We start from the raw sequence: 14,995 nt of genomic DNA, 5'->3' as shown, positions 1-14,995 counted from the left end.
CAGCTGGCAGGGCCAGCCGTGAGGGCTGCTGCTAAGATGGGAGCATTCCAGGGACACGGAGAGAAACACGGGTGTGAGAGGCAGCTCAGAGCTGCTCAAATCCCAGTTCAAATCCCTCAGGATCCCCTGAGCCCAGACCACATGGTGGCCGCATTCTTGTGCCACACCAGGCCCTGCGCTGAGAGGTGTGGTCCCCGCCAGTCCACTTCGCTGATGAAGAAACTGAGGCTTCACAGAAACGCAAAAGCACTCATCTGAGGTCACATCTAGGAGCACCTCCCCCTAGATGGCACCCTCAAGGTTTCCTGGGCTGAGAAGAGGTGACATCCCATCTCACACTGAGTGGGATGGATGGGGAAACTGAGACCCTGAGCAGGAGGCTAAAGGCCACAGCATGTCTGACAGGGCCCTCTCTGGTCAGTGGAGGAGGAGAGGACACGGGAGCCCAGGGTACTGGAGTCTGGGGCTCTAGAAGGCTTTAGCCTGGAGATGGTCTTCCCCAGGAAGGGGGCCACCCACTGAGCCCCCAGGCCGTGGCAAGCACTAGCTGAGCCCCTGCTGTGGGCCAAGTATTGCGGGGTATGAGACTTGGGCTACACAGTCCGGCCGGGAACAGCTGGCTTCTCCCCAACAAACTACCTGTTGGTGGCACTGCCCCTGAAGAGCCAGGCCCTTGGCTCCAACTTTCTCCTGGATGCTTGACCCTTCTCACGTTTAGATTTACGAAACACAGCTTGAACCTTTGTGCTTCATTTCCCACGCAAGCCTCAGTTTTCTCATCCTGACAAATGGGGTGAAACTATTCACTTTGACTACCTCACAGGTAGGTGGAAGTGCTTCGTCCCTGGACCAGAGGCCAAGGGCTCCCCAAAAGCGCCCTCCACAGAGCCCCTGAGGGGAGAGGGCCGGTGACCCCCCAGGAGTGGGGAGCAGAATCCCAGGTGGACACCACAAACAAGGTTTAGTCCAAATCCTGTGTTCTAGCTCAAATATTTCCACAAATTTTGCATTCTGCTCCATCATTGATCTGTGTTTGTTTTACTCGAAAAATAAAGTTATAAAATACATTGATTTTAATTTCTGTATAAGTTAAAAAACTTTCAAAAAAATTCTCAAGTAATTTTTCAAGTAAACTGCAGAACGATATGCTTTGTCCTGTGGCTTCTAGGAACAGCAAGAAGAAAAGAACTGCCATTTACTGTGTGCCAGTCCTGGGCTAAACACCCTGCATGCATTAATCTCATTCAGCGCCCAAACGATGCTATGAAGCAAGGCTTTTGATTATCCCCATTATACAGATTAGGAAACTGAGGGTCCTAGAGGTGAAGCTACTTGCCCAAAGACTGAAGTCAGTCTGCAGTGGAGCTGGGAGCCAAGGTCTGTGTGACTCCAGAACTCAGAGAAATGTGGTGCTCAAAACCTCACACAAATGCATTCTGGGAATTGACCATTTTTACATCCTGCCTGACTCCTGAACTGGGTCACTGGGTCCCCTCAAAGAAGCACAGAATCTTTGGTTTCTCTGACGACCCAACAAAGGGCTGGTAGGGCTAGGAAACAAAGGTCCTCAATATCTGCTGATCTATTGACGACTGCTTTGACTGAGTGACCCACACCAAGACACACAGATGTGGGTTCAAAGCCGGGCACTCCCATGTTCCAGCTGTGTGACCTGGGGACATGTCAGTTACACTCTCTGAGCCTCGGTTTCCTCATCAGAAAACTGAGGATGATAAAACCTACTGTAGCTACATACATAGAAAAAAGGCTGGAAGGAACTGGGCGGAAATGTTAACCTCAGAGAAGCAGCATGAGAAATGGTTTTGTTCCCGTCTTTGTGACTGCCATATTTTCCAATTTTGTCCTTCCCCAATGGCTGGGGGCTCCACGGGGCAGGATCTGTGTCTGCCTGTCATAGCCAAGGAACTGCATCTAGCACATAATAGGTGCTCAGTATGTTTCTGTTCTTGAAGAAGGCGGATGTTATGCCTGTTTGAGGAGGGTAAGTTAGAAAGTACACATGGTTACTTTTATTTCCTAAAACACACACACACACACACACACACCAAGGTAGGGCTCCAAGCACTACTCCCTAATTCAAGCCATCTCTACTGCCAACCTCTGAATCTTCCAGAAGAGTGGGTCCTGAAGGAGGTGAACCACACTGAGCTCCCTTTGGGACCTTGGGGGAAGGTTGGCATGTGGGGTTTGCTCAGGACTCCCCGTGGAGAACCTCTCAAACCTGGACGAGGGTCAGGTCAATTCCACGAACATTTTCCAAACAGTTGCCAAGGTCAGACATGGTAGGAGGCACTGAGACACCTGATCAACAGGGAGGGTCTTTTCGGAATGGAGTCCTTCTTTAGCCCCTTAAGAAACTGAATTCACTTCTCTGAGCCTCAGTTTCCTCATCTGTAAAATGGGGGGGGGTGATACCTTCCTCGCAGGATGGTTAGAAGGAACAAATCGGATTTTTTACCCTTCATCCATCCAGTGACCACTGAACACAGGCCCGCTGGATTCGAGGAACACACCAGGGACGTGGACCCAGGCCCTCTCGGGTGCACCCCAGACCAGGTGCTCCCACGGTGCTGTGCAATGCCCTGTCTTGATGCTTATCCTGGCCTGACGTCTGCTTCCCCACCAAACTGTGAATGCCAGCAGGACCGGAAGGCCACCCGTGCAATCTGCTCTGTGTCCTGGCGCCCACAGGACCTGGCACGAGACAGCTGTTCCATAAATGCTTCCTGAATCAGGGCATGAGGGGTGGCCAGGTGGCCAGGCAGCCCGGGGCTGCCTTCGCACGGGCACTGGCGCCGCCTGCCCTCCTGCCACAGCGGGCCTGACCTCCTTCCTGTGGTGTACCCAGAAACTTCCCACGACCACCCAGCTGCACAGAACCCAAATGCAGGAAACGTGAGTCAGGGTGAGGGCCGTGAGCGGGCTCCTCGACTCTACTGTGACGGCTGCTCTCAGTTTTAATAAAGATCACGTTCTGCTCAGGCCCAGCAGGCGCCTCATCTCAGGCGGTCTGGAAACAATACCTACCCAATGCAGCCATGTGGGCGACTGAGCCACGGAGGACGCGGGACCACGGGCCGAGGGGCAGGAGCCCGGCCGGTATAGCCTTTGAGCCTGCTGAGCTCCTCATCTGCCCAGCGCACACACCATATATTTTTGAACACAAGGGAAACGTTCGCTTTTCCCCCACAGTGCCAAAAATAGCCCCATCTCCTGCCTTTGAACAGGAAGCTTTTGGTTCCTACAAAGAGGCAGGAGCGGGAAGGGCCTGGAAGGAGGGGCCGTGCTGGCTGGCTGGTGGCTGGGGCCCCTCGTCTCTATGGCCCCAGAAGGTGAGAGTGGCCAGGGGTCCTTGCTCAGCCTGCCCTGCTAAGGCCCAGCCTCCCGGCACCTGACTTCTCAGGGCCGGGCATGACCCTGGACATGGCAAATCCTCCATCCCCCAGCCCAGGAGGCAGGAGGGGGCTGGAGAGGAACAGAAAGCAAGGCACCAAGATGGATGAGAAGAAACTTCATTCATTAGCTTGTTCGTTTATGTATTTGTGTTTTCATTCGTTCCAACACATTGCTCCAGGCTCTGTTCTAAGAGCTGGCACACAGCGGTGAACCACACAATGGGATTTGGTCCCGACCTCACGGCTACTCACAGCCAAACGAGAAGGGGAAGACAGTTAAATGTGCACCGACTGGGCATTGGCGCCAGCTGAGTGTGGGCAGGGTGGGTCCTGCCCTAGGTCAGAGGGACAAGACAAATGGAAGGGTCAGATGAAAAGCTTGCTCCGACTGCCTCTCGCTCAGGGCGCGGACCCTTATTCACCCCAGCAGCAAGCCCACAGGAGGCGTTTTCCCATTTTATGTGGGGGCCGCCAGCACTCGGAGGATGGATTCAAGAGCCTGGGACGTGCCAGGCCCTCTGGCCAATACTTTCACACTCATTCCATCCCCAGTCCTGGGAGGCGGCATTATCATCTCTGCCCATTTTACAGATTAAGTAAGGAGGCTCAATGGAAAAGCGCTTGGCCAAGGTCCCAGAACTAATGAGAGGAGCTGGGATTTGCACCCAGGCCCAGCAGGTCCCTGAGCAGGAGCTCCTGACACTACACCACACACACCGGAAAAGCCACCTCAGCTCAAGTCCCCCTCCCCTCAATTCTGCATAGGAGAAAGCAGAGCGTCAGAGCACAAAGTGGTCACAGGGTTGGGAAGTGGAGATTGGGGGATTTGAACTCAGTTCTGTCTGCCTCCAAATCCAAGGCCCCCTCTGGTTCCCACAGTAGCTCCTTAGCTTTTTTTTTTAAAAAAAGAGGCCACTTTCTGTTCCCAAAAGGCCTGAGCAGTGGGGGAGCCAGAGGAGGCTGGAGAGAGGCACTCTGAGCCCGCTTCCTAGCTGAAAACGCAGGAATGAAATAAAAAGCGGAGTGCTATTTCTGCCTTGGGCTAAACATCCCTCAAAGCCACATTCCACCAGCCCCCCTTCTCCCCTGCCAGGGAACCCAAGCATGCCGACCAGGACGTCCCACCAGCTTCCTGGGGCCACTTCGTAGGACCTGGAGTGCCAGAGCCAGCAGCTGTCCTACACCCCTTCCTGGACACCCCCAACCTAGGCTCGCTAGGCAGGGAGCACCTCCCCCTAGACGGCACCCTCAGGGTTTCCTGGGGCTGAGAGGAGGTGACATGCCATCTCACACTGAGTGGGGTGGATGGGGAAACTGAGACCCTGAGCGGGAGGCTAAAGGCCACAGCATGTCTGGCAGGACCCCAGACTCTGACTCCCTGGCAAGTCCCCCCGTCCATCAGATTGCAGGTCAGGGGCACAGGCGGGTCCCACCCTGACCAGCTGAGGAGCAAACAAAGCAACCCATGGTCGAGCACCCAGGGAATCCTAAAGCCTTACACAGAGGCATTCCCAGGCCTGCCCCATGCGCAGCTCCCGGACAGGCACTGCACAAAAACCAAACCCACCAGATGCGTCCCAACTCTGAAGCAGCTTACAGTGGCCTGGGGTGCTGCTACCAGACCTCCAGACACCAAGGTCCCCTCTATCACTGTGCCGCTGAGCCCCACACTGAACCATGAGGACATGGACACTTCCTGAGGAAGTAAAGCCGAGGCTGTTCCAAATCCCCTGGAGGAATCAGAGCATCCTGGACCAGAAGGGCTGTATGTTCACAGCCGGAAGGATCCTACCTACCATCCAACCTCACATAGCCAAGACTCCAGGATGCCTGGCCAGTGTCTGCCGCTCCAGCAGCCGCTTGTATGCCTCCAGTGATGGGGCGCTCATTACCCTCTAGGCAGCTCTAAGGGTACGAGATCATGGGAGGCAGGCACGTGGTGGGAAGAGCGTGGCTACGTCAAGACAAAGATCTGAGCCTGAGGCCCAGCCTGGCCACTAACTGGCTGGGAGGCATGTCCCTGAACCTGCCTGGGCCCCCTTTTCTCTATCTGTGAAATGGGCATATTGTCCCTACTCCCAGGGTTGTGGTGAGATTTCAAGGCAGGGAGATCTGTACTCAGTGCTCGTGGCACGGAGTACCCACTTGGTAAACAGGACTCATCATCACTGTCATTCCTCCCACTGATATTTCCCCACTTGCCCAAGGGCAGATGGCTCCCGGAGATCATAGTGGCCTGGACAGAAGGGGACTGAAAAGGGGCAGCCACGTCGCCTGGTCCCAGAGCAGGCAGCTGAGTAATCAGCTTTTGATTCGGGCTCCTGGCCTGTCTGTGCCTCCCACCAAAGTGTTCCTGCCCCCCCACCCCCACTCATGCACACCTACATTCACAATGTGCACGGAACCGCCCGCACATACCACCGCGCACGCGCGTGCACAGACGTGCCAGCTCACCCACTCCTGACACACGCCACGACCCCATCACACACACTCGGAGCGTGCCCACGGGAGCCAGGGCTTACACACAGGACCCGCAGCTCCCACACCCCCGCACACCCACACCAGACACCCACACTCACTTACACTCACCCGCACACCCCCACAGTGGCATCTCAGAGCCCCCACCTGCATGGGGTCCCTAACCACCGGCCAGGGTCAGACTCCAGTTGCACCACTCACAGAGGTGTGGCCTTGGGCAGCTCTGATAGATCCCCTCTGGACCTCAGTTTCCTTATCTGTGGGGACCACACAGGGCTCCTGGCAAGAGTCGAGGATGAATGCAGGTGAGCACAGAGCCGGGCCTGGATCCCGTGAACATGCTTAATGCCAGACTCTCACCATGGTGACAGCCTCTGATCTTTCCACGCTGTTCATTACGGATTCTCTATCACCATGGGAGCACCTGAGATGAGCCACCAAATTCAGTCTCCACTCTTCCTAACCTCACACACAACAGCTCCATTATGGAAGTATTAGGACCCCAGGTCGCAGATGAGGAAATAGGCATTGAGACCCTGAAAACTGTGCCTGTGCCGAGAGAGCCCAGGAGCCGGTCATCAGACACCAGAGTCCAGCACACGCCCCATGAAAGTCTCACCATCCATCTGGCAACCTGAGCCTTGTCCAGAAAGGGAAACTGAGTCCCAGGGGGAGCCAGTGACTCTGAAGTCACTGTTCAGGCCACGCTGGTTCTGGGACTGAAGCCCAGGCAGGTGTCTCTCCAGCCTTCGGAGCCCACAACCGCACAGGATCCTAAAACCCAGCATTCCAGAGCAAGCCCTCCTTCCCAGCTGGGTGGGCTGGGGGCCCAATGCAGAGACACTGCCCCACAGCCTCCTTCCTGTGCAAGCATTTACTGAGCACTTACTATGTGCCAGTCCCCTGTCCACGTGCAGGAAATGCACTGGTGTCGGTGCCCATCTCTCCCATGAGGCGCCCGGAGCTCAGGATGGTGAAGGGCTTGCCAGAGTCCAATAGCCAGAAAACGACAAGGTGGCCCTCCAGCCCTCAACACAGCTGTCCTGCCCTCGACCCAGAGCCTGGCCCCAATCACCAAATTACCTGGGGACTTGACAGTTAATTTATGACAATCTCTGCCCTGGTAAATAGACCACACTCGGGATGTGCAAAGTGTTTCATCTTGTAATGACAGTAAAAAAGAATGCTGTTTTTAAGTTATACTACGTTTGTGTGTGTTTTCCTTTTCATTACCTGACAGCAAGAGATAGTCAGGATAAGATGAAGCATACCAGAAGAAATTTCCATAAAGAAAGCAAGACACCCCATCAGCCAACCCATCATGGCACAGTGGGGGCACCCTGACAGCAGGCACAGTCCTAGACTCCTGCCCAGTATTTGCCATGTGACTTGGGAGACAGACATCACCTCTCTGGTACTCGATTTGTCCATTTGCAAAATGAGGGCATTGGACTACATGATCCCAAAGTCTCCTCTAGCTCCCAGATTCTAGGATTCTATTTAATAGTAATCAAGGAACTGAATATTGAAACAGTGAGTTCCTCTTTTCTTCCCCATAAAGTTGGCAATGATGAAGGAAAACAATAAGACTCAGTGCTGGCAAGAATGCAGGGAAATGGGCACTCTCTCGTCCACGTTTGCCGAAAATATAAATGGGAACATACTCTTTGGAGAGCAATGTAACCGTTTTTCACTCAAAAGCCTTTTAAGATGTCTCCATTCCATAACTTCACTTTGGGAAACTTATCTTCAAGAAGAGACATGTGCAAAGATTTACTACAAAGACACTCATGCAAAGACTGAGTACGAAGATGCTTGTGACAGCACTGTTTACAATGAGGGAAAAAGCAACCTAACTATCAAATGGCAGGAGACTAAATAAAATGTTGCATTTATATATGCACCATTTAAGAATCATGTTTTAGAAGAATAGTTAATGAAGTAGGCAACCATTCACAATTGTCAGGTTTTAATAAGTTACAAAAGCAGAAGTATATAACCCCACATTTACAAGGTAACGAAACCCATGTACCAAGACCTATAGAGTCTTTCTCCTAAATACGTACATTCAGAGTCTGTCCTCACGTCATCCCCACTGATACCCCCAATTCATCACGGTGATCACCCTGGCCTTGACTACAACCCATCCCTCCACTCCATTCTTTGGACAATAGGCAAGAACAATCTCCACACCCAAATCTAACATGTCTCCACCACCTCCATCCATGCCTGCCCCATCTTAGAAATGTCCAAATCCCTTTCTATGGCTTTCGGGGCCCTTGGTGAGGGATGACGTCTCCCACTGAACATGACCTGCCCCAGAGGGGCTCAGGCCTGGCCTTGGGAGCAGAAGAAGCAGGGTCCCATCCCAAGGCCATGGCTGGAGAAAGGACTTTCACGTGACACTGTGAGATGTGCGATGTCAGAACTCTCTCGGGTGGGGGTGGGGACGGAAGGAGTCGGGTTTAACATGGAGCTGGAAGAGGCGGAAAGAGCCAGAACAGGCGTGAGGAGGCGTCCCTGGCCCTCTCTGGCCAGGCCGTAGACCCACTCAGGCGGCCCTGCTCCGGAGGACACAGGACTTGCATCCTAGGGCCAGTGCCACCAGGAGAGGTTAAAGGGTCCCCTCGGAACCAGGCACTGTGCTAAACCCTTCATGTGCCCCAAATCCTCCCCACCTCTGGGACCACCGTGAGGCCCATTTTCCACAGGGGGAATGTGAAGCTCCATGAGATAGGGCTTGCCCAAGGAAAGAGCCAGAACCCCGGCCCATCTGGCCCCTGAAGCCCACTTCCGTCCCTAAAATGGTGCTGCCAAGCAGCCCCATGCCCCCGGACCTCAAAGCATTCTCCCATTTGGATCCACAGAGTCATGTGGGCAGGTACTGCAGATGAACAAATGGGTGCTCAGAGAGGGTAAGTGACTTGCCCAAGGTCACAGAGCCTTAGTGGGACCCAGCCCCATTCCCCAGGATATTGAGTTCTTTCCTAACAACACACTTGATGTTTCTCCACCAGGTGCCCAACCTAGTGTTAGAGTCTAACCTCAATTCCTCTTGCTGCGATTCTATTTGTGCTTCTGGAGACAGGAAGTGGCCTCCATGGTCTTATCCCCACGCACACAGATACACAGGGATTGCAGAAGCCACCTCCCTCCTCTGGGCCTTCCCTCTCCTGGTGGCTTGTCCCTTGCCTGGCTGTGGGGCTCTCCACACCCCACCTCCACCATTTGTCCCAAGATGGGTGCCAAATACTGCCCCCCCCAAGGCAATGTCTTACTGCCTCTGGCCAAGCAGAATTGGGTGGAGGAAGCGATGATGAGGGAATATTCCTTATCGTACACAGGAAGGGACCCTCATGGGACCCTTCCCAAAGCCAGAGAAACCCTAGAGCCCAACCCCCAGCATCTCTCAACATGACTCCCGACCCAGACCAGGGATCCCCTTCTCTGCTGTGGGTCACAGAGGCGTTAGCTGATGGCCACCCAGACCTTCCATCCAATTGCTCATCCACAAGCTGCCATGTGCCGGGCACCATTCTGGGCATTAGGAAAAAGGCCAAGGAGACTCAAGGTTGGCAAGCAAGGTCAAGGCAGAGCCTGGGCTGACCAAGAGCGAGAAGGAAGAGGTGGCCTCCCCTGAGTCTTGAACAGAGGGTCCCTGGGGAGTGCCATGAGCATCATGGGGAGAGGGGAAGGAGGGGCGGGCAGGTGGAGGTTTCTGCCTCTTGGGCCCAGCTGGCTTGGGCCCAGAAGCCTTTAAACGAATGCCACTCAGACCACGGCAAATGGCTTGAGCGCTCTGAGCTCCGTTTTTCGAAAGGCCTACCTAGCTGGTGTCCACCTGAGGGCAGGCATTACATCTCTCCCGTTCACGTCTCTGTCTCTGTACTCCACACAGATTGAACACTCAACGAAAGGTAGGTCAGGGCAGCTAAAAATTAACAAATGCGGGTGGGAGGGGGAGACGGCTGCAGGTAAAACAAGAATCTGCTAAGAATCGGACAAACCAAAGATCCCGGCTTTCTGTGCCTCCCGAGGGCCCGGCACAAAGACCAGGACTGTGGGAAGATGGCTCTGGACAGAGGGGCTTCACCCACAAGTACACTTAAGACCAGTTCAAGATGAAGCTGTATTGTGTACTAAAAACAATATTGATAATGGTCGCGAACAAGCCTCCTGGCATCCTTAACAAGTGTGTGTCATTCGCTAAGGAAGACCCCTTACCAATGCCACGTATTAGACTGTTATGTAAATTTTCCTGTTGATGCATCACACCCCCTAGGAGTCAGGCACCGTGGGCATACCCATTTTGCAGATGCGGAAACTGAGGCTCAGCTAGGTAAGGTGAGGGGCTGGCCTGTCCCATAGCCTGGGCACACAGGGATGACAACAGCCTCACCATCAAGCAGGAAGAAAATGGGCCAGACCTCAGAAAACCAGGCTGCTGACCACACTGACTATTGCTCTGTGAGTCCTGGCAGGGTGGGAACCTCCCCCTCTGGAACCTCCTTTTGCCCCTGGAAATGAACTATGCCAGGAAGGGCGAGGACTGGGTTATGATTTACAAAATCTTATCTGCAGAGGAGGAAAAGAAATCTGCCCTGCGGTGGCAAGCCTAAAAGACGGAGGGTTGTAGCCAAGCTTTATCTGGATTGGTCCAGCGGGGGCCACACAGCTGGAACTTTTCGACCTCCTGCTTCCTGACACACAGACCCCCAGGACAGTCTTTCCCAGGGAGCAGGAGGCGCACCCCCAAGGGTGGTAGTCGCACTGACTCAGGTGTGACCATCGGGACTCCCCTCTGGGTCCCACTCAGCGTTGTAGCCAGCTGTGCTGTGCCCAAGGGGGCCTCGGACACCAGCTGATGCTTATGTATGCCAGGACCCCAGGAGCAGCTGTGAGTCTTCAACTGGGGGTCCTGGGAATCTAGCTCTCCATGACAAACACTTGTCAAATTCTTGGGCCCAGACTAGACCTAAAGAATCAGAAATCTGGGAGGGCCACCCAGCCCAGGCCTGCTGCTATTGAACAAGCTCTCCAGGAGATTCTGACATTTGGGCGTCCTTCCTAAGCGCTTCTCTCCTGACTCCACACACAGAGTCCCCTGAAAAAAGAGCAGATGGCTCCACTCCCCATCAGAAGGAAGCCCATCTGGGGCCTTAGAACAAGCTGGAGGCTTTCTCTGTCTGCTCTTCCTGCTGGAAGACTTTTCATTCAACAAACCTGTGGACCTACTAAGTGTCAACACAACCAAACAGACAAGGGCCTGTGCTGAGGGAGCCGGCATCAGAAAATGAACCCACCACCACCTCCACCAGCCCACCCAAATAAGGGCTCTAGGAAAAACAGCCACTCTCTCTTTGATCGAAACTGTTCTATGTATCCAAAGGCATTTAAAAATAGCCCAGGCAGCCCAGCACCACCAGGCCAGTTCCTAACAGAGCCTTGTTGACTCAACTTCTCTCCAAGTTGACAGATCTGCCCGGAGAGAGGGGGCTGGACAAAATGCTGCCCCAAGTCCCTACCCATCCAGAATCCACCACCATGTCTTATAGCAGAAACCAGAAAGGGACACACAGAAGAAAGGCCCCTCTTGACTTCTTGGCATGAGCACTGCGGTCTCTCAAGAGACATAACTTTGGAGATGGACAGACCTGAGTTCAAATCCTGACACTGCCTAATGACTGGCTGTGGGCTCGTGGGCATGCCACTCACCTCTCTGAGCCTTAGTTTCTCATCTGTAAATGGGCAGAGGAACAGTGCCCACTATGCACAGGGCTGTTGCAAGGATTCAATGTGCTAACGATGCAAAGAGCTCAGCGTGTGACGTGCCCAATAAGCAGGAAACCTGACTTCATTCAGCTCACAGGTGGCTCCCTTGCTCCCTGTGATGGAGACACACCAGTGCAGCCTAAGGCCACATCTCATGGCAAAGTCCACGTGCCCTCTCCCTCCCAGGAGGTCCCGCCTGCAGCCTGTCAGCTGACAGCTATGGACCATATCTGGATGGAGCCTGAAGGAAGGCCCAGCAAATCTCAACAAACCAGCAGCCAAACTGGGAAGGGCTACCCACCCACCTTGATGAGAGGGTAAGGGGAGCAAAGATGGAGTCCCTCGTCCTCGGAGCCTTCCCCCTTCAAGGAGCAGCTACTGGGAGGTGAGCTCCTTGCTGCAGAATTCCACTGGAAAAGGGCCAGGACCTCTCAGCAGACTAGTCGCCCACTTAGGAAAGCCCCCTTTGTTCCAAGCATGTGGGGGCGAGGGACATGGAGCTGAAGCGTGGGCTTGGACAGACCTGCAAATGTGCCCAGAAGACCGATGGGGGGAGGGAGCAGAGGTTGTGCAATGCACCACCAGAACCTGCCTCCCAAGCCTCCATCAACGCACAGGCTGGCAGTCAGTCTGCTGCCTCCAGGGAGGGTGCAGAGGGGCTGGACCCACGCAGGTGCCCAGGTAGGGTTCTGAATTCCAACCCAAGCCCAGGGACACTTGCTCCCTTCCAAGTCAGACATCCAGGCAGAAGTCCTACCAGGCTGGAAGTTGTCTACCCTGTCTCCCAAAAAGAAAAACCCATGGGTCAGGACCCAGTGCCATTAACCCCTAGCACGCCAGCGCATCTCCCAAGAGGCTGCATGCAGGGAAGGGAGAAGTCTGGTAAGGAGAAATTAGAGATGCGAGGGGACTGGAGAGTTGTGAAGTTGGGCAAGTGGAGAGACACACATCGGACAGATTTAGAGAAGCCGGAAATGGACAGACCCACCGCTTTGGGGTGCCCCAGACTGTTAAATGATGAGATCGAGCAGATCACCCATGGCTGTATAAACCCATTTCCCAGTTTAGCAGATAGAGATAGGAGGGGGGAGGTGAATTCAGGGCCAGAGGAGAATTCAGCCTGTAAATCCTGCAGCCAACAGGGTGCCCAGGACCCTTGGATGCAGCTGCTGCCACGAGCTCTCTGACAAGTCTCGCCACCCCCCACACACTATAGGCCAAGGAGGGGGCGACAGGCCAACCTCGCAGTAACGGCAGCGGCATCGTGATGCATGAATCACCCGCCCCGCCGCGCTCGTGCCAGTCGGCTCCACGCAGCCAGAGCCACCTGGAAACCAGGCGCCCCCTGCCCGGACCACCGCCCCTGGGCCTTGCACACCCCTGCCCTTTCGGACAGCTCTGCAGAGAGGGGGCCTAGGGTGGGCTGGGGCTTTCCCTCCAGGCCTGGGGGTGGCCCCGCAGACGCTGACAGGCGGCACACGTCCCAAGCGTGGGGGGCTGGGTGCCCTAGAACAATAGGGCCAGGTGTGGGACTGAGGGTGCAACCCGGGCCTTCGGGGGGAGCCCGGGTCGGAGGCAGGACAGGGAATGACCCAGGGAGGGTTGCGGCGTTGAAGAGGGTGGGGAGTGGGCCCGCAGAGGGGACAAGGGGTTTGGGTGGAGAGACCAAGCGTGGGGGAGGGGCGCGGGGGCGCTGGGAGGGGGTCCCAGGCGCGCACTCACAGTAGGTTTTCCTGGTCAGCTCCTCCACAACTTCGGGCTTCAACTTGCTGTTGGATTTCCCCATCCTCGGCAGCCGCGGGCCCCTGTCCCCGGGCCCGACCCCGGCGGGGCGCCCAGAGGGAACGGTTCGGCCGGCGCGGGCCGGGGCGGCTGGGGCTGGGCGCACAGAGGCGGGCGGGCCGAGCTGGGCCGGGCCGGGGCCGCGCCTTTGTCTGCGCCGTGCCCGCGCGGCCCGGGCGCGGAGCTCCGGCGCGCTGCGCTGCGCGTCTGGCGGCGCCTCAAGTGCCCTGGACGCGGCGCGGGCCCGGGGGCGAGGGGCAGCCGCTGGGCAGGCCCGGCCGTCGGCCGCCGCCCTCTCCCGGCGCCGCGGCGCGAGCTGCGCTGGGTTGGGCGCCGACGCGGCCGCGGTGTTGCCCGGTCGTCCCTGGTTACTGGGCTCCGCGGCACATGCTCGCTGCTGCGCTCCCTGCGCCGCCGCCCCTGCGCTCCCCGCCTCCCGCCTCCCGCCTCCCGCCCGCACCCGCGCGCCAGGGGTGGACCCGGAGCCGCCACTCAGCGCCCGGCACCACCTCCCGCCCCGCACCCGCCCCGCCCGGCCTGCGCCCGTGGATCCGCGGCCCCCTGAACACTGAGCTGGGGCGGCAGAGGGGCGCTCCCTTGCCTCATTGCGTTCCGGGGCGAGGGGGGGGGTCACGCTGCCATCCGCCTTGACTCGATCCCGGGCATTCCAGTGCCCCCCCACCGCGGAGCAGGGCTGGGGAGGGCCCGGAAGATCTGACGTGAATGAGGCCAAGTCTCTGCTCGGCGAATTTCATTCATTCGACACGGATTTGTTGGGCGCTGGGGCCACAGCTGTGAACAGGACAAGCGCGGCCCCAGCCCTTACGGGGTGGCGCGGGGGAGAAGGGGGCGGGGACCGGCATTGCGGTGCCAGATGTCACATCTTACAGTGGGAGCACCTACCGCGGCCTGGGGGAAGGTTACCTCCAAGCCCATGAAGAGGGGGAGAGTGATTGGCAAAGTGATCAAGGCCCTGAAATCCTGGAGGAGGGAAGGACGCCTGAGCCCAGACGGACAGCCCTCCTGGCCCAGGGGCTCCAGGGGCAGGGCATGTATGATCTGAGGCCAGAAAGAAGGGGAAGCCGTCTCCTCCACGGAGCTGGGCCTGTAGGATTTCAGCAGGGTGGTGACAGGGTCAGATCTGCCTTTTCTACTTCTCTGCCCTCCATGTGGAGGTCGCTTCCTGCAGGTGTTGGGCAGGAGTTAAGGCCAGGCCAGTGGCCAGGACTCCACCTGGATGGACAGAAGCAAGTGGATGCGGGTGAGGGGAGGCTGCGAGGGAAAGAGTCTTCCCGCCCTCCCCCATGTACAATGTGAATGTGTTGCCACTTTTCCCATTCCCGGTCCAGCTTTATCGCTTTTCTCCTTAGCAACTACCACAGAGAGAACGTGTTTTATGTATTGTGTTTCTGCTGTCTCCCCCACTAGACTATGAACCCCCGGAGTGCAGGATTCTTGTCTTATCTGTAGGTGTATCTCCAGCATCTAGAAGGCACCGGTAGCCGGTAGCCGCTCTGCAAACCCGCTCTGCAAACCTTGCATGAGGA

At 56.3% G+C, this 14,995-nt stretch overlaps 1 protein-coding gene across 1 annotated transcript in view; it reads right to left on the bottom strand.

Annotated features, from left to right (window-relative positions):
• Positions 1–13,864, bottom strand: part of NCS1 (neuronal calcium sensor 1) — a 47,985-nt gene extending 34,121 nt beyond the window's left edge. Inside the window, exon 1 of the mRNA XM_019728851.2 lies at positions 13,389–13,864. Within this exon, the coding sequence (XP_019584410.1) occupies positions 13,389–13,452 (64 nt within the window). The 5' untranslated portion in view covers positions 13,453–13,864. The remainder of the gene's footprint in view (positions 1–13,388) is intronic.
• Positions 13,865–14,995: the final 1,131 nt, after the last annotated feature.

The sequence above is a fragment of the Rhinolophus sinicus genome, linkage group LG04 (genome assembly GCF_036562045.2).
Source record: "Rhinolophus sinicus isolate RSC01 linkage group LG04, ASM3656204v1, whole genome shotgun sequence".
Taxonomy (NCBI): domain Eukaryota; kingdom Metazoa; phylum Chordata; class Mammalia; order Chiroptera; family Rhinolophidae; genus Rhinolophus; species Rhinolophus sinicus.
Note: the sequence above shows the minus strand (reverse complement) of the source record. Positions and strands in the feature narration are given on the sequence as shown.